Here is a 27,959-nt window from a genome sequence, read left to right on the forward strand (position 1 = left end):
GTGTATTGATCCTGCCTATAATAACAGCTAATATTGCTGCTCTGAAAGACTCACACAACAGTGAGTCTTTATAGAAGTGTAAAATAAATGGTTGGAATAAACCTTTTAACAAGACTCGTCATGACACAACACCTGAATGCATAGTGAAGGAAAAATCAGATGTTATTAAGCTAAGTGTGTCCAGATTAATTACAAATTGTTACATATTTTAATATACCTTGAAATGACGACTAATGAATCATCAGATTTAACTTCTCTTGCCCAGAGGTGACAGGAAACACGATACTATTATAAAAATGTTTTATTCCACTACTTTCCTTACTTTCATTTTTTCTTAGGCAGTAAATTTCAGCTAAGACCTTGTAGATGAACTTGTCTCTTTCTCTTTTAAACTTCTAATGCTGCCATAAATTCTTTGGAGGGACCTTTAGCACATACTAATAAAAGACACTGATCAACTGACAAAACAGAAATACAGAAATTCATAGAAGTCCGCTTATAACAGAGGTAGGCAACCTTTCTGATGACGAGTGCCATTTAAAATTTCCTCAGAAGTCAGTGTGCCATATGATTGCATTAGCAATAAATCTAATAACGCTCTATATCAGGGGTCGGCAACCCTGGGCACGCGTGCCACAGTTGGCACGCGAAGGGTTAAGTGATGGCACGACCATAGCTGGACTGGCCATCGGGCATACCGGGCATTTGGTCGGTGGCCGATGATTTTTTTATTTTTATTTTTTTTGTAACGGTATATAATGAAAGTGGTGGATTGGCCAGATGCTGGTCGGTGTGTAAAAAACGAACTCAGTTGTTTGGTGGTGGCTATGACGAAGCTTCCACAGATTCAGTAACATTAATAAGTGGTGGATGGCAGCAGGTGGATGAGAGAAAGGGGAGGCAAGAGGAGAGACCCGAGGCAGCCGCCGGTCCGAGTGTCAGGTGAACTGAACTTAAGGTAAGAAGTTATGACCTGCAGTCTATCTGGGTCAGATATAAACCAAGTTTAGGTGCAGTTTATTTTCGTTGTGCTGACTTTTTACAGTCAGTTACAATAACTGTACTGCGTGCTAGCTAGCATGACGGAGAGTCTATACAGCTGGGTGGGTGCTTTGATGTTACTGATAGTGAACTTTATTTTATTCATAAGGTTAGTTAGTAGAGTTGCCAACCGTCTCGTAAAAAGACTGAATCGTCCCGCATCCAGAGAAAATATTACGCGTTTGGTGTTGAGCTGAGAAGGGACGCAGTTTGTCCGGACTTCAGCTACAATGAAAAAGACATAAAGCTGGAGCTGTACAGCTGCCTCTTCTCTCGTTCTCTCCCCTCTCTCTCCTGTTGCTACTTCAATCATGAAACTGATCAATGATCAGCTGATCGGCTTTTCTCTCTTGTTTGTTTATCGCCCACTTTGCGCCAGAAAGAGGAAACCGCCGGATGTCGCGCTAAACAACAGCAGCACGTTTAAGCTTGATCAGCTGTTGTTAGAATTTATTTAATATTTCTTTCTAGTAGCTGATGTTTGCTGGAGCCACAGCTGTAAAACCTGCTTGTCATGATGTCGGTTTGGTTATCTGGTGAGAGGGAAACATGCAGATGAAACCAGGAGATGTCCTTACTGAATCATCAGAGCTGAACAGGTGATGGAGAAACAGGTTTACCCTTTAGGTGACATTAATGAGTTGAAGGGTTGGGTTGAATATTAACAAACATGCCATATTAGCCCAGTTTATTTCTCTTATCAGTGGTTCTATATATTGTGTAACTGTTCATATAGAGCGTTATTAGATTTATTGCTAATGCAATCATATGGCACACTGACCTCTGAGGAAATTTTAAATGGCACTCGTCATCAGAAAGGTTGCCTACCCCTGCTCTATATGAACAGTTACACAATATATAGAACCACTTTATAGAATTATATTTGTTCGCAGATGTTTGCAGCTATCAGCGAATACTTATCAGCTGTTTTGAAACAAAAAACAGACACTTTTTATCCATAACAAGAACTCCACAACAGCAAATGAACTGTACAACAGAAAATACAAATCCTATTTATGGTCTCCTCACAACAATGATAAGAGAAATAAACTGGGCCAATATGGCATGTTTGTTAATATTCAACCCAACCCTTCAACTCATTCATGTCACCTAAAACCTGTTCAGCTCTGATGATTCAGTAAGGACATCTCCTGGTTTCATCTGCATGTTTCCCTCTCACCAGATAACCAAACCGACATCATGACCAGCAGGTTTTACAGCTGTGGCTCCAGCAAACATCAGCTACTAGAAAGAAATATTAAATAAATTCTAACAACAGCTGATCAAGCTTAAACGTGCTGCTGTTGTTTAGCGCGACATCCGCTGGTTTCCTCTTTCTGACGCAAAGTGGGCGATAAACAAACAAGAGAGAAAAGCCGATCAGCTGATCATTGATCAGTTTCATGATTGAAGTAGAAACAGGAGAGGGGGTGAGAGAATGAGAGAAGAGGCAGCTGTGCAGCTCCAGCTTTATGTCTTTTTCATTGTAGCTGAAGTCCGGACAAACTGCGTCCCTTCTCAGCTCAACACCAAACGCGTAATATTTTCTCTGGATGCGGGACGATTCCGTCTTTTTACGGGACGGTTGGCAACTCTACTAACTAACCTTATGAATAAAATAAAGTTCACTATCAGTAACATCATAGCACCCACCCAGCTGTATAGACTCTCCGTCATGCTAGCTAGCACGCAGTACAGTTATTGTAACTGACTGTAAAAAGTCAGCACAACGAAAATAAACTGCACCTAAACTTGGTTTATATCTGACCCAGATAGACTGCAGGTCATAACTTCTTACCTGAAGTTCAGTTCACCTGACACTCAGACCGGCGGCTGCCTCGGGTCTCTCCTCTTGCCTCCCCTTTCTCTCATCCACCTGCTGGCATCCACCACTATTAATGTTACTGACTCTGTGGAAGCTTCGCCATAGCCACCACCAAACAACTGAGTTCGTTTTTTACACACCGACCAGCATCTGGCCAATCCACCACTTTCATTATATACCGTTACAAAAAAAAAAAAAAAAAAAAATCATCGGCCACCGACCAAATGCCCGGTATGCCCGATGGCCAGTCCAGCTATGGTCGTGCCATCACTTAACCCTTCGCGTGCCAACTGTGGCACGCGTGCCCAGGGTTGCCGATCCCTGGCTTATAATCACAGGTATAAGTTTTTGTTGTGTGTGTGTGAAAGATGAGCAGAGGTGAAAAACCCTGGTAACAATTAAGAATACTACAATTCTCAGTGTATTTCAGGTGCTATTAAACGTGCCTTCTTTGCACTCGCCCCCATGCTTGAACACACTGTACACACCGCCTCTTATCAGGACACTCATAATAAAAACTGCACTCTGCTCCAGTGTGAGTGAGTTTTCCCTCCCAGTCTCATACGTGAGAGAACTTGTGGCTGGATCGAAGGTAAGAGCACAGAGCTGGCCTTTTTTTCTTCTGATTCCTTGTTTTGACTGTTCTGCTCAGTTACAGGAAGCTGATAAAACTGAATCTAAGAACAAAAATCTGAAAATACTAGAAGCTGTTTGTTTTAGAAGGGCAGACTAGGCCGCTTTCCCGCTGTGCTTACCGATCATGTGCTCACCTCGCCTACTTCTCATGTGATTGTTTTGGGTTCTCTTGTTCGCTTTTGTTTAATAATTTATTTAAACTTTTAATACTAAATCACCTCAGTACCAGCAGAGTTTTTGTGGCTTTACTATCACAGTTTCATTATGTTGAAAATCTTGTAATCTGTCGCCCTCCCAGCATTTTACATTTAAGAAAATAACAATATAATTTTGGGAAAACCCTAACTTTGGCAACTGAGCCAGCCTTAAAAGCCATGTTTAACACAGTGACCTACTTGCGAATCAGTTAAACAGACCTTTCTTATTGTGGATACCTTGATTTGATTTTTGGCTTGGTGCAGCAGCTGTATTAGTATCTTGTGTTTTTTAAGCCTTTGATAATATATCTGTCTTTCCATTCCATCTGATAGTGAATGCTTAATTATTTGATAAACAGGTCTAATATTATGATTTACTCACGAAAAAGGAACTGTCACAAATTGAATTCAAGGTTTATTTGTCAGACACTTCATTCTTATAATCATGTTGCATAAAAACAATGTTTTCTGAGTAAGTCATGGTTTATTTACTTCATTTAACATGACTCCACAAGTCAGAATTTGGTAACTTGTGGACTCACTCATCCATCTCACCTCTCTGATTCACAGTTTTGAAATCCACGCTCACTAATATGTCAACAGCCTAAAATAAGCTAAGATTTGATTTGCTATCAGACTATGAAATTGATACCTATTTGTAATCAATTTAATATTCCAAGTCGTCACCTGATTGCTTTATGGGTATCATGGAACAAGTGCAGTCATCCCGTCTCTGCAAAATATCACTGACAGCAATAGTTAAACTAAATGACTGCAAATTATATGAGGCTACTGTAGTACAAAGTGCTGCTTTGTATGAAATCTGCTTCCAGAACCTACCTATCCTATCTTATCTATCCCAGTACAATCCAGACAGGCAATAAAAGCTCCTTGGAGATTTAATTTTTCCTATGACAAAACATTGGGTTTAAAGTTCAAAGTGTACACATTTTCCAACTGATACGAAAAGATCTAAAAATGGAACATTTTCATTGAAAGGGTGACCACATAAGCTCTTGAAAGCAAGATCTTTACATTTTAACTGCACTGTTTTTAGATCACTGATGACAAAAAAAAAAAAATCTGTTTATTTTTTTTGTTTTACATGTTTGCCTTTCAGGTTCATTCAGTGGTTTGTTACTCCACTGTCATTTTGGCCCATTAAGAATTCATCCACCAGGTTTAAGGATGTTTACGGACTACAGTGTCTTTCTACAGTAAGACTCATTTCTTTTCATTGATACTTTTCTATGGTAATTACTTTCCTGTGCTGTGTGTACTATGTATTATTGGCTGAAAAAAATCATTTTTTTTCCAGTTTCTTTTATTCTATTAAAACAGCAAACTAATAAACTGGTAACATCTTCCACCACCAGGGAAGGCTGAGAGTTTTCAAACTGTGCCAGAGTTGTTAGATAACCTGTTCTCTGCTTTCTCCACATCTTCGTCTTTCTCCAAGGATCTTCCTGGGCATCCTGGGATTTGGTCTCGCCATCATGTTCTGCACCACTTTATGCAGAGTATGCCATCGCCAAAGGGATGACCCTATATCACGGAGGCCTATAAGACATAGTGACCAGGGCAGGCTCCCGCAGTCCATATATTTCATTCCCTTCCCCAGGAGCATACCACAGCAGGACAGCGAAGATCAAGGTGGTGATGCCATGAGACCACCTCGATACAGCACAACAGTCTACTCAGGACCCCCACCTGCCTATAATGAGGTGATTATGATTTTCTCTGCATCTCTTTCTCTTGCGCTAACAAAATAATGCACCCATATATCAGTACATTTAGGCTATTGCTAAATTATAGCTCTTTTTTTCTCTATCTTCAGCTGGAATTTAAGCCTGATGAGCTCCCACCTGCTTACAATGAACAAAGCATTTCTATGTATCCCATAACACCCCCTCCGCCTCGCCCAGACATGGTTCAACCACAGGCGCAGTAACAACCATAAGGAAAAATCATTATTGTGTCGAGGTTACGGACACTCACGATATTGCACTGCCTCGTGGACATAAGTAACGAGAAGTTCTAATCTTTTAAGGGTTGGTTTTATTGTTAGACTCGTTTTGTTTATTGTTTTAAGGGAGTTGATGCTGGCACGAAGAGAATCAAAGTTGCAGAAATGGAAAAGTTTTAAAGTTACAACATTGTAAACATGTTTCTGTTTCAGCTTGTTCTCTCTGTGTTTATAAGCAGGATATCAAAGAAGTGTATCAGGTATTTATTACATTTAGCGCAGAGCTAAACTGAAATACACGTTGTTTTGGTTTGTGCTCAACATTTTGAGGACAAGATGCATTTTTTTCACCACTTTTACAGACTTCATTTCAACAGACAGTAAAGGGATGGCACTCATGGCATTTACAATAACACTGTGAGAAACTGAAATGGTTGCATTTTGCTTGTTCACACTCTGCATATTTACTAAAAGGGTTTAGATATTCTCTATTCATTCTTTCATCAAAATATTAGCTTTGGGTGACTATTTTGGAAAGCGCAGCATGTATTCTCTGGTTGCTTTTTAAGTGATGTTCTAAACAAGCACATACAGTGAAGTACATGATATTGAAGTGTGCCTGACAAGCATGTATTTTCATATATGTATGCCGATTAACTTATGCGACTGTAATAGCACAGTTGCAGTGATGTGGTATTCATATTGTGCTAGAAGAGGCCTTTTTCACTCATGACAGGGACTGCATAGGTGTAACTGATTGTTCAGCCGTTGGTTATGGCCGAACAATCAGTTAGTGCTATTTATTACAGCTGTTCACGTATCATTCAATTACTGTTGTGATTTCTGAGAACTTGCTTTAAGACTTTAATCAAACAGTCACTTTACTTGAAATGAAATGTGTAAATAGACAAAATTCACAAATTAATTGTTCAAATTGTTCTCAGGAAAAAAAAAGTGAATGATATTTATAGTAGCTGGTCTACTTAAAGGTCTCTGAACAGACTGAACACTCCAACAAAGTCTGTAATATGAACCTGGAAACTGAGGTTAGAAAAAGATTTCAATGTTTAGGAAATTTTTTATGTAAATATATGTTCATAATAATGATTGTATCGCATGTACATATTGTGGATACGTTTAAATAAAGAAAAACACTAAATCAAGCTTGTCATAAATTTTAACAAAGTTGGAATAAAAGTTGAAATGTTTTACAAAGATTCACTTCGGTGCAACTTAAAACATTGAAGAATTTCCAGTTTCTTTGGCTTAAGAAACTCTTGAGGTGCTTTTGCAGCAGGTTTTTAGTCATTATCCTCTGAAGTGCCATTAAGGGTTATCCAATTAGCTTGGCAACATTTGGCTGAATCTCAGCAGTCATACAAGCCCACACCATAACATTGCCTCCATCGTGTTTGACAGATGATATGGTATGCTTTGAACAAAGAGCTGTTCCTTTACAACTTTTCTTGAGTGTAGCCATTCGGGGTTTTTTTGGGGTTTTTTGTCGTTGTAAACTTTTCAATTCAATATTTTCATTTTCCCAACAACAATCGCCTCGAGTCACTTTAAATAATAAGATAAAGATGCTACAATAACAAAGAGAAATCCCAACAATCAGATGACCTCCTATGAGCAAGCACTTGGCACAGTGGGAAGGAAAACCTTTTAACAGGAGAAAACCTCTGACAAGCTCAGGGAGCGGCTGTCAGGGGTCACGTGTGGACGCGAGGAAGAGATGACCCAAACGCAGGACTCACGGTGCAGGGTGTTTAGTGTAGTGAGTGGATGAACAAAACAGTAACGAACGCTGACTGGCTGGATGACTGAATGGCTGGCTGAACTGAAAACACACATGGGAACGACGGCAGTGACAACATCAATGACAAGACAACGAGCGAGTGGAAACTGAGGACTTAAATACACAGACTGATGAGGATAATAATGAGAGACCGGTGAGTACACAGCTGAACTTAATCAAACTAACGACACACAGGAAAGGAACTGGCACAGCAAGACAGGAATTGTGAACGAGTGAGAAATAAACTGAACATAAACGAACTGAAAACACTGGGTCAACGACCCAAGAACCCTGACAGCGGCAGCCGTCTGCATGACCAGTAAGAGGAAGAAGACGGGGCAAAAGACACACCTAGTAAACCCACTGCATTTCTATTCATGAAGTCATCTCTTGAGAGTCTCACTGACCTCCTTGAGAACGTTTCTTGATTTTGCTAGATGTTGTGAATGTTTTTTTTCTAACCAAAGAAAGAATTATTCTTTATCCCACTCCTACAGTTTTTGTTAGCTCTCTGACAGGTTTATTTATTTATTTATTTTCAGCCTAATGATGGCTTCCTGTCACTTGCACTGACACGTCTTTGGATCTCAGTTGCAGTCAAAAACTACCACATGCACGTTTAACACTTTTCCAGGTTCTTTCATCTGCTTCATTTATCACAGAATAACAGGAATGCCTCTGAAAATGGGGTCCTCTGTGTAAAAATGGTTGCAATTCCTAAACAGTTATTTTTGATGAGCCCCCTTGAATTACAGTTGAAAGTCTTCACATCTTGATTGTTTGGTCTAAAATCCATTTGTGTGGTGTACAGAGACAATGTGCCATTGTCCATATACTTATATCTAACTTGTATCTAACTTTGCCTGACAATTGTAGTTTTGTTCACTTTTGTCAATGAATCCTTTAATATGTTACACTTATGCTTATTTTATATATAAAACTACATATCAACTACAGTCATGGTGTCATTATGTCAGCTTTTAAAACTTCACAGCAACAACCCACTAACCTGCTGCACGAACTATTCTCTGTCAGCTTCCTGATAGCAAAATGACTAACCACAGGAGAAGCCAAAGTCCTTCTTTTATGACAGTATAATATCACATAGGGAGTGTCTCGTCAAACGATCCAATCTAACAGTGACCAAAATTAACACCAGGGGGCACTCCAAGCGTGTAGACACTCATGCTTTTTTGTTGTCATCTTGTAGTTTCCAGGTCTTTCTTTACTTTGCTAAACGTACATTTATCTGTTTTGTTATAATTATATAATTTTGTTAAAAACATGGTCACAGATCTGTTAAAGGTTTATATTACTCTGAGGCTAATCTGGTTATTTTTACTTCCTGTACAACCACATTGCATTTTGTGAATAAGTATCATACTAGAAGTATTAAATAAGCCTCTTACTATTAAAGACTTTGAAGGAAGCAGTCTCGGATTAACACCTGAAATGTGTATTGTCAAGCTCTTACAAGGTCCCCAAAAGGCAAAACTGCTGATGACCCTTGTGTGGACACATCTACTTGAGTCCTGCATGGGTGAGAGTGAATTTGCCCTGCTCACACAGCCCCGCAGTTCACCCATGGTTAGGTCTGCTAAGGCGTGTTTGCTGGGATAATGCTAGACTATATGGACTGTTAAAATAAAACCCTGTATGTTCACTTACTGACATATCTCTTTAAAGGAGTGATATAAATGATTGCACAAGGAGAAATAAACTGAAGGAGGAGATTTTGACGTTTCTTTCAGCCTTGATAGGAGTCAGAACAATAACCTCCACAAATGGAAAAAGTTCTGCTTCTCTTCCTGTTGTTACACGGTGTACGTAATCCCACCTTTTCTCTTTTTCTCAGTCTCTGTTATTGCCTTTATTACTTTATACTCACAATGCCATGTTTTACTATTTTCTTTTTTCAAAAAGCAATAATGTGTAGATCCAATCATGGTTTAAATACATAAGAGCAAAGTTGTTTGGGATTTTTTTCCGTGTTGCAATATATTTACACGATTAGCTGTCTGTCTTATTTGTGAAATATATATTAAAAGGATAAATGACTTGTCTGCTGAATACTAACTCTGCCTAAGGTGGTAAACAAAACAAAGAAACTTGAATCCAAGCACTCTCTATGCTCCTCTGATAGAAAAATTATTAAAGTTATGCAACACTCTCTGAAATTAAAGCTACAACACTCTTTTCAGTAAGCTGAAGTAAGCTCTAATCTGTCCTTTTCTCAGGCCTTGTTGTGGCTCTTCTGCTAACTGTTCTCCAAAGCACACCTAGAATCATGGGCGGATCTACCACAGTGGCATAGGGTGGCATTTGCCACCTTAAAATATTCTCCCTAGTGCCACCCTAGTTTTATATCTTGTACCACCTTGTACCTGCTGAATTTGACATATTTTTAGCCATATATAGTGCATATTACAGAATGTAACACCTGTATGTGTGTAAAGAAATGGCTTTGATTATGCCACCCCTGGTTAGAATCAGGTACTAGTATATCATGTAGCTAACTGTTTCTCTGTAAGAGTGTCACACACTTATCTGTTCCCAGTATAATGCTGGAAGAAGTGTATAAATGAAACTTGCGGGAATTCACCCCCGCGGTAGACTGAAGCTTCACAAGGCTGACTTCCTATGGGGTTTGGTAATATAATGTGCCCTTCAGCTTTCATTTAATTTATTTGAAAGACAATGAGAAATGCAGTATTTTTTCTTCCCTTGTTTAGTAAACAGTTTTGAAATACAATTTAAGGAACTCAGCTGCTGGTTTAAGTAATTCTTAGCCTCCCTACATGCTACATGCCTACCTTGAGGTGACTTCTACTGTGATTTGGTGCTATATAAATAAAACTGAATTGAAAGAATTAGGTTAAATTGACATGTGGGCAGTTCTGGAGGTTGGTCCTTCAGCCAAACTGCAAAGAAATCGGCTAAAACTGTTTCATTCCACTTGTGTTACGTCTTCACCCTGTTTGTTCTGAAAGAGAAATGTGGGATGGATTTCGAGAAAGAAACTCCCTTGAGGCTGCACAGACAGAGAGGAGCATGCAGATAATATAAAAAGGAATGCATGGGGATAGATCTGTGAATGTGACGGTGACAGAACAGAAGTTTAGAGCAAGAGAACCGCTAAGAAATGAAAGAAAATATTCTGTGATGACTGACAGTCGTATCCCTCTCCCCCTGCTTCATTCTCTTTGTCTGCTGCTTCTCAAACATGCACTGGAGAGTCCCTGGCATTGCTCTGTCAGGTCTTTCCTTGTGCTGCTATCTTTGTCTGGCCTCTGTCATCAGAGGACTGTAACTCTTAATGAACACTCCCAGCACTATCTGTGAACTCGTTTGCTAATCACAGTAACTGACATTTGCACTGACACATGCCACCTCCGATCCAGGATACTGAGTTGCAGGAGATCATTGTCCTTTTCAAGCTTCTTTCTTTCTTTTTTCTTCTTTTTAAATTCAGCTGCCAAACTTCTGGTTTTGTTTGTATTCTTCTTCATGTGAGATTAACCCGTGATTGTAAGGTGAACTTAGCAAATTTACCAACAAACTCTGAGTTTGTACTGCTATGCTACATCACTGAACAAATAGATGACAAAAATAACTTCACTGTCCAATTAAGTTAGCAAAAAAATCTAAAAGAATAAAACAAGCTTCACAAAGGGAAAACCAGCTCATATGGAATTCCTCCAGTAGTCTTGTGAATGTATGATTAATTCATGATTAACAAAATGATAAAACTGCCCTTGTTCACAGCAACAATACTAAAATACCAGATTCAGGCAAACACTCATTACTGGATCTGCTTCAAAACTCCAGAGTGCTACTTATTGTACCAATCGCTGATATGTAACCAAACCTAACCTGCATTTGAAGTCACACCTTAAACAAAATTAACAATCAGTTCAGTTCAGTTTAGTTCAATTTTATTTATATAGCAACAAATTACAACAACAGTTGTCTCAAGGCGCTTTATACTGTAAGGTAAAGACCCTAAAATAATAGACGTGAAATGCATGACAGTTACAAAAATAATATTTATACGTATGAGAACACAACACAGAATTTTTTATATACAACGCGTTATGTTATTGACGTGCTACTTATTTACTATCTTCATTGTTAAAATTAATCTTCTCTGTTCTACATCAAATACAACATTAAAGAATCATAATTACGAACAAATTATGGCAATCCTTGTTGGATCCCATTTAAATTGAAATGAATTTGTATGTTATATGAATGCTTCAATTAAGTATCTGTACATAACTCTGCATTATTGTATCTAACTGGTAACCAAAAATATCTCTTGGGGCGTGGGTGAAACTCCCAAACCTAAAAATAGCATTGGGCTGTCTTTCTCTGATGTGTCTGCATGTGAGTATGCGTTAGTTTCATTAATAGTACAGGACTGGTAACCATGGAGCCAAGCTTCGGAGGGGTGTTGTTGATGCACAACATTCAAGCATGTGCTGACATGATAACCCAGTTTATCCCAGGTAAACACTGTGAATCTATTTAAAGATGGTGATTCACTTCTGACCAGCTGATAGCTAAAGTGTGTCAGCCCTTGTTGTGGGGCTCCATCTGCCTTAACGGAGAGTTACCATCCCATTTTCCTGCAGTCATAGTATGCCTATGGATGACACTGCAAGGTTTTGGAACTCCAATCAGCTAATTTAAATTAAATGGCATCTTCTAGGGCTGAAGACTTCAGCCATTAGAGAAGTACCGAAAAACTGCAGACCACTTTAATAAAACTATAGACAAAGAACAGCCTGTCCAAAAAGTCTGTCCTATGGCTTTAATGAGCATTTTATGTGTATGTTACTTTATAACATACACAGTTAATTTAAATAATAATTAAAATAAATTAAATAAAGGTTAAATAATAAAATTTAAATTGTATTACATAGTGGATTAAAGTCAGTGGCAAGGAGGGAGTTCACACAAGAAATTCACTTAAATATAAGATAACCTAACCAAGACACAAAGATCACCAAGAAGTTGATGTAAGGTGGAGTGAAAGAGAGAGACTAAGCAGGTTATCTGGGCCAGCTTGTATAGTCTGTAAGACACAGGCGACACAAATTAGCTGATCCTCTCATGCCAGCCAATCAACAGCAGACCATGGCTTTCATGAGTGTGGGAGGGTCGTAACAGTAAGCCTGTCATCCAAATGTGGTCATAAAATGCAGAGTCTTCAAAATGTCACCATGTCTTTGTTAATCTGTTAGAGCCTGGAAAGGTGGAGGTGTGCTAAATAGAAAAAAGGAACGAAGCAAGACAGAATGCATGCGTGCAAATGAGATGAAGGCAGGTGGAAAGGTGATGATGCAAGTATTAGAGAAAGTGAAGCTGGACGTTCAAATACCTGTGATCAACCATGCAAATACCATGCAAGTAGATCAGAACAATAGCTCAGGTCGAGAGGTTTGGAAACAAAGTTATAAAGACAAAGCTGACATTATTTGGACATGAGAGAGGATATATTGGACAAGGGATGCTGAATTTGGAGCAGCAGAGCAGGTGGAAGAGACCACAGAGGAGGTTCATGGATGCAGTGATGGAGGAGATGTAGAAGACTGGTGTGACAGAAGTGGATGCCAGAGATAGGGTGAGCTGGAGGCAGATGATCCACTATGTCTTCATGACCTCTCTCCCTTGAGAAACATTTGGTTGTCTAAGGGGTGAGAGAGGAAATGTCTGTATGCTGTCTGGAAATACTCGGCCTACTTCATCACTTTCTTGTCGAGACTGAACAACAATTGACCAGTGGTAATGGGACCGTAACCCAAAATCTACTGAGATTTGACTGCATGTCTGCCTTACAAATTAGCTTAACTTTTGTTTGACAATGGAAAAGAAACCTAAAATAAAACACACAAGAAAAGCACAGAATATTTATTATTCCCTTGGGCTTTTTAAAAATATATATATAATTTAGTCAATGTAATAAACTTTCACCTACACTTAATAATCTCAGATTATTATAAGATTTGCTGTTTGGTGACTTGGTTGGTGGTTCCTGTTCAAAGATCAAGAAAATCCACCTCAGTAATTTACTGACTGAGGTTTTCCAGAGCTACAGCAACTTGAATGGAAATATTAGAATAGGCATGCTTCTGGCAATAAAATAACTTTTTGCCTGTTGCACTTTTGCACTCTTCTGCACACTGTTGAGGAGTAACTCAAGCAGCAAGGCTTCAGCAAAAACTGCCACAGTGTATGCTGTCAAATTGCTTTATCAGTTTATTAGCATCGGCCAAACACTAAAATCGTTCTCAGATAAGAAAACTGAACGCAAACATCCATATCAGTGTAAAACATACGGGAAGTATAAAATATGTTTATGGAACTTATGCATTTAATTAAATTGGACAATAACTGGCACAACGCTACACAAGGAACTGGAAACAATGGGTTCTCACAACTGATGCAGAGACCAGGGGGGTGGTGGGCATAGACACATGTACAAGCTTTGTTTCTCTTTATTCTCTGCATGAAAAACGAGCACAATGAACACTATTATTTGGCTTCATGATTTTAATGTATTCAAAAAAAGACTGACAGGGGCTGTTTTCACTGTTTTCTGCACAAGCCTGACTGTATTTTCCTCTTGTGGTTGTTCTCTCAACAAATATGGCTTTTAGGTTATAATGATTGCGTGTTTTATGTTCTTTTTATGTTTATGTTCTGTTCCAGAAGCGACACATTAAAAGTCTCACAGGACAGAAAACTATAGATCAAGTGCGTCGGTGTTCCCATTTGCGTCAAAATATTTCTAACAAATCGAGAGGAGGGGGTGTGGCACCACACAACCTCGCACCTCTCTCTCTCTCTGCTTTGATGGAGTGGTTACATAACAGAACTCGACATCCAGCTAGGCAAACCAACTCCAATACAAACAACTGACTGAGCTCTCGTGCGCGCGCTCTCTCTCTCTCTCCTCTCTCTTTCTTTCTCCACGCCCCTATCTTTCATCCAAGTCCTCCTATAGGTTCGGTACAGAGGTAACAGAAAGACAGTCGGCTTTATAAACATCCACTTTGTTCACTCTGCCTCTCTGCTTGTTCCATTTCTTTGATTTATCCTCGTTCTCCTCAGCACGCACCAAGATGCCCAGCAAGAGAAAGAAGAACAAGCGTCGTATGAGAAGGGTGGTAAGTGGTGGCATGCGCACTTTTCCGTCAGGCGTTTATTCTTAAATTAAGTATAGAGTATTATGGGATTTCTTTGTTCAATTCACTGTAAAATAATGGTCTGCAAAAACATGGATTTAAATGTAAAATACGCGTTTTTGCCTCGTTTACATTTTCTTTCCTTTTTTGCGCATTATTTTGTTTTTGTTATACTTAAGTCAGTTTGGTGATTGTTTGGCAGATTTCCACTTTGTCGTTGCTTCTCTCAGACGCTCCGCAACCCGTGCGTAAAATCTGGCAACGACAAAAGACCGTACCAAAAAGGTACCAAAACTGGACCTAAATAAATAACGTATAAATTTCACACATATTTTTAATTTTAACGAGCATGCTTCTGGTTTCTATATTAGAAGAAAGAGACAGAGAAATTGTTAATTTTGTGCTCAGCTCCTGTGCGCCATGGATGTTCTCGTTGCGCTCTGTTAAATGGTTACGGATAGAGATTAAACGTTTATGCACATCTTGAATTTCTTATCATAAAATGCGATAAGTTCCATTTTCTAGTATTTTTTAAATATACTACGAAATGACCACTTGCCTGTTTTTCATGTTCTGGACCAAAAATACAGTAGGCCACACAATGCAGTGCAGTACACAATACAGTGCTGCTCTTTATAATGCGCTTTGCCAGTTGTACGCTAATTCAGCCGAATGACTGGAGACATGTAACTTTTCAACATTCAGTGCCCAGAGGAAAAGGGGTGTGGCAGAAAAGGTGTGTGTGTGTGTGTGTGTTGGAGGGGTGGGTGTGGGGGGAGATCAATGAGAAAATCACACACATATCTCCATAACGCCATACTCCATAGCCCAATACTGTTCTTTAGCATATGTTTAATCATTAACAATATATATTAATAAAAAAAAACAACAACTAAAAAATAAAAGCATGCACTGATGCACTGTTGAAGCCCAGTCTTCCAGCTTTGGTAAGCCTTTTCAGTGCAGACTTCTTCTGGCATCCTTCCTCATTGCCTCTGCCCCTAACCCCCACCAAACTTAAGCTTCTGGCAGGCTGACCAGTGCATGACTCTGAACACCACACATCTGTATTTGGTAATGTGTTGACTGAAGGAATGTCTTGCCCCACTTTAGCCAGAATGGACTCTGTCTCTCTCATTCTTCCACCCTTAAAGTCATTCACAATTCAATTTTATCATTGGTTTACCTCAGAGGTATCCGAGCACGGGAAGCGAATGTGTTTTTGGAACTTTCAGACATATAGCTGAATGATACTCAGGTCACATATGCCTTTGTATGTGTACATATGTGTGTCAGTTTCACAAAGTCTGAGAAATATGGTTAAAACTTTTTATCATTGGAAACAATGTATTACTTTGTCATAGGGATGTTTACAGGTGATTTATGGGCAAAAATCAGAAGTTGTTTTGATTGTGTCTAGCTAGATACTCAGAGATATATGCGCTTTCACACACATGAGCTTTTGGCTTACAGCATGGGTGCAGCGAATACCTTACTGGCCTTCAGCCTAACAAAAGCATTTTCAGGGAGTGATTGTAACCTGATTATAACCTGATTATGATGTGATTAGCCCCACTGTCTGGCCTGCGGGGCACCCATCAGTGCTGCTGACTCGCACGGTTTCCGTTCCCGCTTCACCAAACCTGTCAGGACCGGTCTGATTCAACTAATTAGCTCCCATTATCTAACTAGCTTTGCTGTGTCTACTCCCAGTTTCCCCCTCCCTCTAGTGGTCTGTACTACTAAAACCTCCATCAAAGCCTGAGGGGGTTTTGTCCAAAGCTGAAAAATATGTTGGACGTGGCTGGTATGGCATGCCTGGTATTCCTGGGTGCTAAACTGACAATAACATCAGTATCTGAACACGATAAAGCCTCAAGAACATCCATACCTCATACACTGTCATTTGCCTTTCTTTGTATTTCACTTTTATATTTTATTATCTTGTTTTACATACTGAACATGTCTTTGAAGGCATTATAAATGAAGTGTCACTTTTGTTTTGTTTGGAAAGGCAAATGTTCGCAAACTTTGTATTTTCCAAATATCACTTTTTTGAGAGAAAATATCAGTTCATGTTATCACGAGCCAACTACATGTGAGGGTTAAGATAACTGTATGCCCAAAAACTTAAATAATGCCTCTCATACTACTATCAGAATGGTAATCAGATATTATTGTGTCTTTCCTGCCCTGCAGCAAGCCCAGAGAAGAGCACTTGAAGAACAACATGCTGCCAATCCACCGGTGAAAGCCAGCCGGGGGATTGCAGTGAGTGCACCCCCTGCAGGAACCACAAAAAAAGCGGCTAAAGCTCCACTTCCAGCTCCAGCTCCAGCTCCAGCTCTTGCTCCAGAAAAGATCTCACAGTCCATTCCTGCTGCTGTTCCTACTGTAGAAACTCCCAAACTAGAACCAAAAGCAGAACCTGTTGCAAAGCCCATTCCAGATGAAGTACAGGCACCAGAGTCTGAGGTTGTGCTGTTGGAGCAGACTCCAGCGACAGCTGAGACTGAAGTCCCAACACCTGTCACTGTAGAAGCACGAGCTGTTGAGACTCCACCAGTGAAGCCCTCTACAGTTAAAGCTAATGTAGTGCAAGAGCCTGAACCCAAGATTCCTGAAACAGAACCAATAACTGAGGTAAGAAACAGATATCGCAGCCATAAGTCTCCCATGTGCCTCTGTATGCAGAAATCTAAACTTAAATCATGTCTACAAATATTTCCAACATTTCGCACACCAGAGTCAACAGTTCTAATGTTTCACCCGGCATGGGGATCACTGCATCAGCTACTGCAGCTATACCACCTTAGGGAAAGATTGATCGTTTGTCTTTTCTGGTTTTAACATCAGACATTATACATTAGGCCTCAGTCACAAAGGCCTCGAGACCCTCTGGCAACTTTGGGTGAAATTTGTGTTTAACGACCTGGAAAGTGATTTCTGGAGGTTGCTAATTCTAAAACTTTTACTATAAAGGTGAATGGGTTGTGTTGTAGTTTTTAGTTTCACTACTGCTTGGTGAGTAGTTTACAAACAAGTGATCGTTATCCATGCACACTGCTAGTAGCTTTGATAATCTGCTAGGGACTAAAACAATCTTGGTCGAGCACCATATACCTCTTTGCCATTGCCAGCAACCATTTGCCAACTGGTTGCAGAACACACAGATTTCCCTACTGGTCAGCAATTGTCTGGGAGTTGCTGACCAATCTCTAGGCCCGAGTGAATGGGGCTTTAGCAATCTGCAACTGTCAACATCTTCTACAAGCCTGGTAAGTTGCAGTAAGAATCAAATTTACCAGTGTGCACGTTTCATCAGAAATATAGTTCTATGGACATATGAGTGAATGACGTCCACTCATAGGTGAATGAATGCTTCCTTTAAATGAATGTCACTGGGATCAAAATTACATATTGTTTGTATGAGATTATATGGAAACAGGCTGTTTTTGTAGATGGATTCTCTCTATTTCTCTGATGTTGCCAGGTCAAATAGTATTTGCTGTGTTTGGGGCCTTATGGGAAAAGGGAGCTGGAATTGTTGGAGGTAGTGAAGCGAAGGGAACAACATGTTCTATTTAGCAAAAAGGTGGAAAATAGGAGAGAGACTGAAAGAATCATCGGCGGCACACTGGGAACAACTTTTTAAATGGCCATTATCACCTACATTAAAACAAAATAGTGACTCTGAGCATGCATGTTTTTTGTTGTTGATGTTTTTTGAACAGGCTTATTTGTTATCACAGATAGTGAGTTTGTTATCAGTTACTTATTTTTGGTTACTATCGTGTTGTGAGAAAATCTTTAAAACGTTACATCGTGTGCATTTGTTTTATCTTTGCCATCACATAATGTGGTTTTGAGTCAGAGAAGATTGTGGATACAATTAAAAAGCTTACAGTATATCATGTGTTCTTTGTAAAGAAATGGATGGCTGTTGTCAGTTAATTTTAAATAGTTGCAATATTTTCTGCAGTTTTCCTCTATGCAGTAATGTTTTCTCAACATTGTTTCTAGCTCATCTATAATTTACTATTTGCAGTTTTAAATTGTAAGTTGAGCTTTGTGCCTTGTAGCCGTCTTGCACATATTTTGTGAACAGGATGTTCTGTTTTAGTCAGTAAATTGCACATGCATGCAAATCTGTGCAGCTTCTCTTCCAGCAACTGAACAAAACCTTTTCCCCAGTATTAACTGGGCTAGATTTCATCCCTACTCTACCCTAGTTAGATAAGCAGTTTAAAAAAATGTCTGGATAGACAACAACCAATGGTGTACATGTATATGCTCACATGTGTTCCTAGCCTAAAATAAGAGGAGAGAGGCAGTGCTACAGTATTAATAGCATGGCCTTTTGTTAAGACTTCACTCAGTGTTACACTGTTTCCCAGTTTTCCAGTGGGTCCATCTTATTCACTTCACTTGTGCCATTCAGTTAGGAGTTCTATTTGTAAACCCTAATCTCTATGGGTTATGCCCACTGAACCTTACAGGCAGCATACAGACATCTCTATAGAATGACTGCCTGCCATTGTGTAGTTATACTGTAGTGCTGTGGTCATTTCCACTGTCTCAGGACTTTGCTTTCATTCACCATGCCACTCACTTCTAGTTGATCTGTGTGCAGGTCCAAATAATCCCACTTTCTAACCCTCATTGCTTCACTGCCAGATTCAGGTCAGATAACAAAAACTGGACATTTATGCAAAATTTTAAATGTATCATCATTGACTGTCATTCTAATAAGGTAATATTTAATGTCTATATTATGAACTTTTCTTCATTTTGAGACAATTTGCAAGTTATTCTGTTGAGATTTATCAACGTTTGTTCGCAGACAACTTTTGCACTTGCACTGTTAAAACTGTGACTTTTATCTGTAACATCACAAGTCCACAGATGGTGACAGTTGGTCAGCTGACTGACCAAGAGGTTTAATGGGGCTTTAACTCAGGTGCCCCTTGGGCCCAAGAGGCGCCCCACCACCTCTGGATGTGGCTGCAGAAAGTATAAACTCACAGCGGATTCTACAGACTGACTGAGTGCATTTACATTTTTGTGGCCTGAAGCAACAGTCAGTGCAACTCACCCTCTGTGTAGGCTGAACATTTTGTACCTGGTTCCTCTCCTATGTTCTTCCACTCCTCTCCTGTCCAATCTGCTACCCCTCTTTTCCTCATAAATTTGCTCTGTCTCTACACTTTCTAGCTTCCCACCACTTTCTTTATGACTATTTCTTATCCTCTTCTGCCTTTTCTATTCTTCTCATTTTCTTTCCTTTCCTTTCTGCATGCTGCTTCTCCTCACTTCTGTTAGTATTCTGTGTCAGGCTATGATCCCTTATGAACTCGTGTGATTTGAACCTTTACATGTTCCATGTCTAATTGATTCTTTGCTGGGTGGGCTGAGAGCTGGAGAATACTAAATATTTAATTCAATGCTGGGAGGAAATTTGTCTGTTTGAAGTGTGTCTGTATATGTGTGTAGTTTGACCTTTAAAATGAAGAAAATATTGTACATACAAATGTCCCATCCCCTGTAAATGGACCTATTATGCTCAATTCTAACTTCATGTTTTCATTCCATCACTAGTGATGTTTTTCATAGTTCACAGTTCCAAAAAATAAAAAATTATCTGTTATGAATCATTTCTAATTGATTTAGAAAGACTGTTGAATTTGATCTTTGTGCAAATCCATTTAGTACTTGCTGTTTTGGTGCTGGAAGAAATTGTTCGGCATGTATAGACACTGTGCAACCACTGCTTTCTTTCCTCAGAGGCTAGGTTGATAATCTATCAGAGGTTAATAAAAAATTGTTAAAGTTACTGTGTTCAAAATCTCACAACTAGATGTCAGTAAAATGGAGACTGAAGTCATCTGAATTCTGTTTTCTTACCTCTCCCAGTTCAAATGCATAATCCTAGCTATGGTAGCCACTGTAGGACAAACAACTCTGGCAGTAGATCATCTGTAGTGAGCATAGGCTGTCAGTTCCCTGTTTACCTCTGCTGGTGCCTATGTCTGTTTACTGTGGAGGAGGCTGTAAAAGGAGTCCGATATGACTTGAAGCTCCCTCCTCTCTGATGATAATGATTCTGAGGTGAGTTAGCATGAACATGAACTTCTCTGTTCGTTAGCATTGCTGTATTTGCCGCTGTTAGTGGAATTTTGTTTGAAGAGGATCTATGATTGTTGGACTTGTTGTTGGACATTACTTGGATAATATTGGTCTACAACCAGCTGCTGTTGTTGTTTACCTGGCTTATTGTCAGGTGTCCAAAGACAATAGGGTCGCACGTCTAATCTGCTGACAATAAGTAATTATAATATCTGCACACATAAAAATGCACATTTTTGAGCGTTTGAGTGCTGGCCAGTTCAGGACATGAGGCTTGAGATGAGAAAGAAGTGTGACATTTTATGCAGGTCATCATGTCGCTTCTTTGGTGGAGGGGACCCCTTCTAAGGCGGTAAAAGATAGGTACGATTCTTCATACCTTGAGTCTGAAGATAGAAATATGAATTAAAATTTGCCTTGAAGGTGCACAAACCAATACGAGTTCTTTTTCTCCTCTGTCTTTAGCGTACGACATATGTGGCCAGTCTCTAGCCACATATATAAATTAGAAGGAAACACGATGTCCATATGGGGCGGGGCAACATGGCGACCTCCAAAAACCAGTGCCCGTTCCCTTGTATTTTCAATAGATACATTCAGAGTTCATGAGCATGCATCTGTTTCTTTAAGGACATAATTATACACTTAGCAATGTATAATGTACAAAATTATTTTTTAATGAAATTTTTTTTTTTTAAGTTAAAGAAATGACAGTACCTGGAGGATGGAGAAAAACGTGGAGGTAGTAAGATATCTTTGAATGTTATCAGGTTGTCGTGTGTCACTCAATGTCCAAATAGATCAGTTTGAGTGATTCTGGACAAAAAAAACACTCATATTGCTGATTAGCAGCCTGCAGTAGACTTTGCTCTATATTGAAGAAGAACTGGCACAAGACAGACTAAATAATTGAGTCAGACTATGAAGATTTAAAATATTTATACGCCGCTCTCTGTGATTGTCACTATAGCTCAACACACTTGGTTGCACAGTTGGTGTGCCACTGGCCATTGGCAGCATGGCTGCAAGATGGAAAAATATGGATGAATTCTATCACTATGTGAGCTGTTTGGTGAATCATTGTCTGGAAAATAACCGCACCTATGAGTAATACTAACAATATTGTGATGTGAATAATAAATGGTTGCAAATCAGTGTAAACTGCAAGACATTTATTGTATTCTGGTAAACATGTAATTATTCAAACACATTTCAGTATTAAAAATATCTGATTGTTTTTCCAGTGGCAACATGTTCACAGTATGTAGTTTATAATAAAAAGATGGAACCAAACATTTTTAATATTTAAAATTTTAGTAGTTTTGTATTGAAAGGATATGAGGGAGAACACAGATTTCATGATGTGAATGTGTTTTCTGTTGCAGGATTATACAGAGGGAAGCAAAAAGAGGGAATAACTGTTTTTCATGGCATTGGGTTGTCATACCCCTGTAATTGCCCAGCTACAGCTATGCTCACACAAAGTGTAAGGGGAGTGCGTATATTTGTGTTTGTGTTTGTTTAGAAAGCCAGTTCAAATTCCACTTCTAATTTTGGTAAATATTTCCATTTTTGGATGCAGAAAAGACTCGAGCTGCAGTTTATCCTCAGGCCCATCACAGCTACAGATCTGCCACATGAACCGTTTTATAGAAAATTATTTGGCTCTGGGCACATTTTTAGTACTGCTGCATATGGGTGTGTGCCCCTCCCAAAGCTCAACCTTTAAAAAGTCAATACTGGCTCCAATGCAACAAGAGGCACATATTTTTAACTGCCTGATATACTTGTTAACGTATCCCAGAGTGCCTTTTTTCAGGTTATGTTCTTTTTTCCATCTACACTCTGTTTTGTTGGATGAAGCATGTGTATTTTCATGTTTTGCTAACTTGTGAATAAACTCTTTAACCTCTTGTGCTCATAGGTCACACCCTCATCTGAAGCTCCAGTGGTTGCTGCCTCTGAAACTGAGGTAAATCAAAGGTGTATTTTTATTCACATACACCCTCTTTTGTCTCCATTTAAACCAAACACTAGTGTGTTGTATCTTTAGGCTAACCCAGAAGCAGACTAATCATGTAACAGTTGAACAAAAGCTGAACTTGATGATTTACAAGTGAGCTAGACTTTGATTTTTGAGCTGCTTATGTAGGTACTATGGAACATTTTTCTTCAGTGGGAGCTAAAAGAATTGGCACATCATGGAAATGGAATTCTTAGGTTAAAGGTCCCCCTGGAGGCATTTTTCACACAAACATGCTCTGTCAACTTTTAATAGACAAATAAAGCACACTGGTTTTGTTAATTAGTCGCAAAAATTTATAGTTTAAAAAGTAAAATGCATAGATTAAATACAAAGTTTACATTTTACAGACACATAGATCTGTGTATGTGCTGGTTTTGCTGACTCCTAAACAGTTGCAGAAATGATGGCGTGCATAAAAACAGTCTGACGCACAGTTTCCACTCATATTTTAAAAGTTCATAGCAGCAGTCACTGAACAAGAAACAATTCTTTCAACAGAAAGGTGTTGAAAACTCCTGTGACTTAAGCCTCACATCGAATAAATAGCAACTACGCTTTTTCCCTCAGGACAATTTCCTCTTATGCAAGCACTCAGATCACAATCTGGCTCAAGAACTCCAAAAGTTTTCAGAGAAAATAATCATATTTTTCTTTACAGTTTCATTGATCTGCAAACAGCTTAATATATGAACGATATAAATGAATTGAGAAATGAGAAAATGGGAATCAAAACAACCCAAAATTACAGTTATTAGGGCTTTTTATATATCATGCACACTGCAGTTGTAACTATTCATTTGAACTGCAGCAGTAAACATTATGATAAATGTGATAGATTTAACCTTTAACCGTGTTCTGATTAATTCAGTTGTCAGTCATTCATAATGAAAGTTGGCTGTTAAGTGTCCTTTTCTTGGTTCCTTTCCAGATTCACACAGTTGATTCTGCGATCATAAAAACTGAGACTCAGGAGGTAAAACATGTCTTGACATTAAAATTGCATCATCATAATGACAAAAATGATGGTATATTTTAAGTAAATGTACTTTTGTTCTGTATGAACTGTACTCTTTAAACTGACAAAAAAAACAAGAATCACTGTTTCTTCTCTCCGGTGTCGTGTTTTATGTTTTTTAATGTGCTCTGTGTTGATTTTGCATATGGAGACAGAGGATAAATGTGAGAGACAGGAAGAAGTGGGAGCTGAGGCCCTGGCAGAGAAAGGTGCTGTGACTGAGGTCGAAGTGGAGGTGGCTGTCACAGAAGATATTGCCGTACCAGAGCCTGTGACACGAGCCTCTGAAAAAACAGTGGGAGATGCAGTTAGCGGTGGCCAAGTTTCTGCTGAAGCAGAGCCTCCTCTGGGCAAGGTGGTTACAGAGACTGTTGCTGAATCAGTGGTGGAGGTTGTCACAGATGTACCTGAGAGCGAACGAGTGACTGAAGCAGCTGTCAGTCCTACAACCCGAGCTGCTGAAGATGGGAAAGAGGTGTTGGCGGAGGAGAATGCACCCGAAGTCCCTTCTGAGACTGCTATAAAAACAGAGGTGACACCTGATGGAAATACTTTCTTCTTCTCTCTTTTTGTGTTTTTAGTCTTTACAAGAATACATTGACTTTTTCACATTTTGCAGCCATCTTCTGTTTGTATAGCACGTGTCCTATATATTAATGAAAGTTTTGTCATAAGCAGAACAAATGATCACAAGGGTAAGGTATTTTTTTTCCACAATTTAATAGCAAAGACTAAAGATACACTCTGTCCTGTTTGTTTGTTTTTTTGTTTGTTTGTTTGTTTACATCAGCACACTCCTGTTGATTCTGTGGAGGCGTCTGCAGTGAGTATTTTTCCCTCTCTGTCGATAAAAAAGTAAAGTAGAAATTCCCTTATTACTTGTGTTTTAGATTATTTGGCAGCTTTTGCATGGAAAAAAAAAGTACAATCTCCATATATGACATAGCAATGACATCAGCACCTGTGTTTCACAAGGTACCTGACACCAGCCCTGAGGCTACAGCACAAGAGGCTAAACCCAAAGAGGTAAAAAGATTTTAAATGTAATCCTCAATACAGAAATGTACTACTCATATGCTAAAAAACATTATTTTAATTATTTTACAAGAACAGTTTTCTCTCTTATCTTGTTCTCCTTTGACATTCAGGATGCTGTGGCCACGCTGATTGATGCCACAGCAGTTGATGAGTTTGTTGTGACAGAATCCGTCTCGGCAGTAGAAGTTGCCACTGAGTCTGCTGCTGTCCAGCAGGTGACAGCTAAGCAAACAGGAATTTACCAGTGTACATATGAACCGTTCAGAAAATCACTGAAGGCTGATCAGGTCAAATAAATTAACTGAAATTAAAGGAGGCAGAAGGAAAGGCAAACATTTATAGACTAATCCTGGGTGGAATTTATGGTAAAGAAGGTGGGGATATGTTTCTCCGTCATATGTAGCAATCTCATTGCTGGAGTGCAGTTTAAATGTATCTTGTAGTAAATATTTAAATGCTTATAGAGCACTATGTACTGTAGTAGTATTATTATAAAGTGATGCTAAATTAAGTGTAGTTCCAGGTAATGAAATTAGATTTTCAATCTGTGGACATTTAGGGTCCGATTTAAGTCTTTCTTGAAATCGTATCTACACACTTGAGACTACAGAATTAAACAAATAAGGAACAAGAACATAAAAATATACGGTTAAAATTATCCATTAAATTATAATACAAGGATTTTTTAAAAAAAAAAGTTAAAATTATTCTGTTTTTTTTGTTAATTATTATGAGCAGTTGCTCAAAAACCTGCAGTATAATGTTCATGATAAAAACAGAAAAACTGCTGTTGTTCCTGTTGTTACATTTGAACACCATGTCACAAGGATGCTTTCATCCTTTATTTAAAATTGTGCCCAGTTGGAGTGTATTGGACTTGAGTTTTAAATTACTGGGGTAGCTGGTTCCATCCTGATGCATTATTTTCATTGTAAGTAATTTTTCTCTTTTAGTCTGTTGGAATGGGCAGGAGGATTTTACTGTGTTTCATTCAGAAGCTCAATTTGTTTAACCATCTAACATATCCTTCTTCTGTGGCATTTAGGACATTTTACCTGTGAATGACACTTTGAGTGCCCAACCAGACTCCGTGGATGTGACGACTTCTGAGTTTGAACCTGCTGCTGCACCTGCAGAACACACGGTCATTATACTTTCTTAACATTCATATACTGTAGCTTTGTATGGAACGCTGTCTTCTAAAGCATATATTTTGGGAACTTCCCTTAGTTTTTCTCTCTCTCTTCCTTTACAGGATGCCGCAGAGTCAAAATGTCTGGACAGGCAGTCAGAAGCGTCAAAGTCAGAAATCCGTGAGGTGGAATGTCAGATGGAAATCTCTGTGGAGTCTGTGCAGCTCAGTTCAGTGGTAATACTTTTTTTTTTTTAAGGAGCATTGTAAATTTACTGAGTAGAATTATAGTTAAAAATGAGACATTTCCAGTACGGCTTTTCTAAGGTACTCAGAGATGAGCGATAGCTTAATGTTATTAGTAACATTGTCTTGTCAATACTATCAACAGGAGATGCCAGTGGAGACAGCGCTGAATGCACACATTGTTCCAGAGGTCTCTATTGAGGGCTAGAGCCACATCACAGAGCTCAGATCTTTTTTTATTTGTAAGTCTCTCTAAGTACATCATTAACCTGGACTCTTATTATTTCTTTTTATTTTATTTTTTACTTTCTGATCTTCAAATGACTCAGTGTCTCTTTCAGAGTCCCCATTTATTCTTTTGGAGGACTCGAAACTTGCAGGGAGGCAACCAGCTGACCTTTTCATTTTTTTAGGCTTAAGACCGAACTGCCAGGAAATCGAAGAGACATCCACACTTTGAAGTGCCTTTTCCTGCCCTGGTTTCTGTTATAACATCAAACCAGATGTCAACATGCAAAAAATGTCTGCATTCAAGGGAGCAGAAGAATAAAACATATTGTGGCTCCTTTTATACAGCATTTACCCCCAAAACCGCGTACAATGATTTTGTTTTAGCAGTGGAAGCAGAAGTGCTGCAGAGGTGATGATTCTCTCAAATCATACTGGACAGGATCTGATATTTGTCAGCACGTCTCCGTCTCTGTAGAACATCTGCTTCCACACATGCATGTAAATACTGTAGCATTGAAGAATGCACCTCCAGTTTTTCCTTAAGCCCATTTTCAAAACGTGTTGTTTTTTGTTACTTGTTTCAAAATCACTGACTTACTGCTTAGTAGTATTTTTCCACCATATGTGATATATACATACAGCTTTCTCTCTGTCCTTGAACTGTCTCTGTCTCAAGTAAGTGCCAGCGCTAAGGTTAGTGTGATGCTACAACTACATCCTGAAGTTACAGTTTTAGGTTCACTGGCTACTGGACACTGGCAGATTTTGAGTGCATGAGGTCAGTTTCTGATTCTTTTTTTTTGTTTTCCTTTTCACCTTTTCCTATTTGCAATTCATCGTATTTAGACAACATGACGTGCTACAGTTTCGTGTTGAAGTCTGTGTTCTGGAGGGGAAATGTAATTGGGTTGCTGTTGGGCTGCTGATGGGCATACCTAAACTTTGAAATAAAGCTGTACCTGATTGGGATGTCTGCATTTTACTTTATTATCAGAGAATCAGTCAGTGCTGGACTGACAAGAACTTCAATTTTAAAATCTTCCAAAAACGAATCGTCTGTACAGGGTTTTATTTTGTGATTGTTAAAGAACTTTATGCCAGTTTTCCTGTTTTCTCCAGAAAATTATTAGTAAAATTCTTTTTTTTTTTTTATCCCTTTGGAGTGCAGCTGAAAAAGACAAATAATAGAGGGACTAAAGCTTCAGAAATTGCATTTGGGCCAGAAGATGTGAAAGAATATTTGCAATAAATAGCATGAAGTCTGCAAGCTACTTCAACCTGAGCTGCACTTCTTTGAACATGGCAACAGTAACTCAACAGTAACTCAAATAAGAACAGGAAACAGGCTACAATCACCAAAACTGGATAGCAGAAGATTGGAAAAAAACACCTGGTTTGCTGAAGCTCAATTTCTGCTGCAACATGTAAAATCTGGCATAAACAATGGATCCATCGTGCCTGGATCCCTTCTTCTATCTTCTGTTGTTGGCTT

The 27,959-nt window shown here is 38.9% G+C and overlaps 2 protein-coding genes across 6 annotated transcripts; both read left to right on the forward strand.

The window, feature by feature from the left end:
- Positions 1 to 4,830: 4,830 nt before the first annotated feature.
- LOC146376497 (uncharacterized) lies at positions 4,831 to 6,704 on the forward strand. Its single transcript, XM_084947523.1, has 3 exons — positions 4,831 to 4,916; positions 5,159 to 5,423; positions 5,537 to 6,704. Exons 1-3 carry the CDS (start codon positions 4,888 to 4,890, stop codon positions 5,648 to 5,650), a joined length of 408 nt encoding a protein of 135 aa, XP_084803649.1. The 5' UTR covers positions 4,831 to 4,887; the 3' UTR covers positions 5,651 to 6,704.
- Positions 6,705 to 14,342: 7,638 nt separating this feature from the next.
- Positions 14,343 to 27,436, forward strand: LOC146376498 (uncharacterized). 5 transcript variants are annotated; one of them, XM_084945535.1, is made up of 12 exons: positions 14,343 to 14,635; positions 16,853 to 17,296; positions 22,704 to 22,751; positions 23,734 to 23,777; positions 23,956 to 24,352; positions 24,611 to 24,643; positions 24,796 to 24,846; positions 24,969 to 25,073; positions 25,904 to 26,002; positions 26,114 to 26,227; positions 26,382 to 26,478; positions 26,578 to 27,436. In XM_084945535.1, exons 1-11 carry the CDS (start codon positions 14,591 to 14,593, stop codon positions 26,442 to 26,444), a joined length of 1,443 nt encoding a protein of 480 aa, XP_084801661.1. In that variant the 5' UTR covers positions 14,343 to 14,590; the 3' UTR covers positions 26,445 to 26,478; positions 26,578 to 27,436. The 5 variants fall into 5 exon arrangements, with proteins under 5 accessions (XP_084801661.1, XP_084801662.1, XP_084801659.1 ...); XM_084945536.1 differs by having other exon boundaries at positions 26,650 to 27,436; XM_084945533.1 differs by having other exon boundaries at positions 14,343 to 14,485; positions 14,580 to 14,635; positions 26,382 to 27,436.
- Positions 27,437 to 27,959: the final 523 nt, after the last annotated feature.

Source organism: Perissodus microlepis, chromosome 12, assembly GCF_051167445.1.
Source record: "Perissodus microlepis isolate ML-2025 ecotype Zambia chromosome 12, ASM5116744v1, whole genome shotgun sequence".
In the NCBI taxonomy this organism is placed as follows: Eukaryota; Metazoa; Chordata; class Actinopteri; order Cichliformes; family Cichlidae; genus Perissodus; species Perissodus microlepis.

Excerpts from the sequence above, each read along its gene's own strand:
- LOC146376497 (XM_084947523.1), top strand. The coding sequence starts at position 4,888 with ATGTTTACGGACTACAGTGTCTTTCTACA. Across the intron at positions 4,917-5,158 it reads GACTACAGTGTCTTTCTACA|GATCTTCCTGGGCATCCTGG; the intron begins GTAAGACTCATT and ends TCTTTCTCCAAG. Across the intron at positions 5,424-5,536 it reads CCCCACCTGCCTATAATGAG|CTGGAATTTAAGCCTGATGA; the intron begins GTGATTATGATT and ends CTCTATCTTCAG.
- LOC146376498 (XM_084945532.1), top strand. The coding sequence starts at position 14,591 with ATGCCCAGCAAGAGAAAGAAGAACAAGCGTCGTATGAGAAGGGTG. Across the intron at positions 26,003-26,113 it reads CTGCACCTGCAGAACACACG|GATGCCGCAGAGTCAAAATG; the intron begins GTCATTATACTT and ends CTTCCTTTACAG. Across the intron at positions 26,228-26,381 it reads CTGTGCAGCTCAGTTCAGTG|GAGATGCCAGTGGAGACAGC; the intron begins GTAATACTTTTT and ends TACTATCAACAG.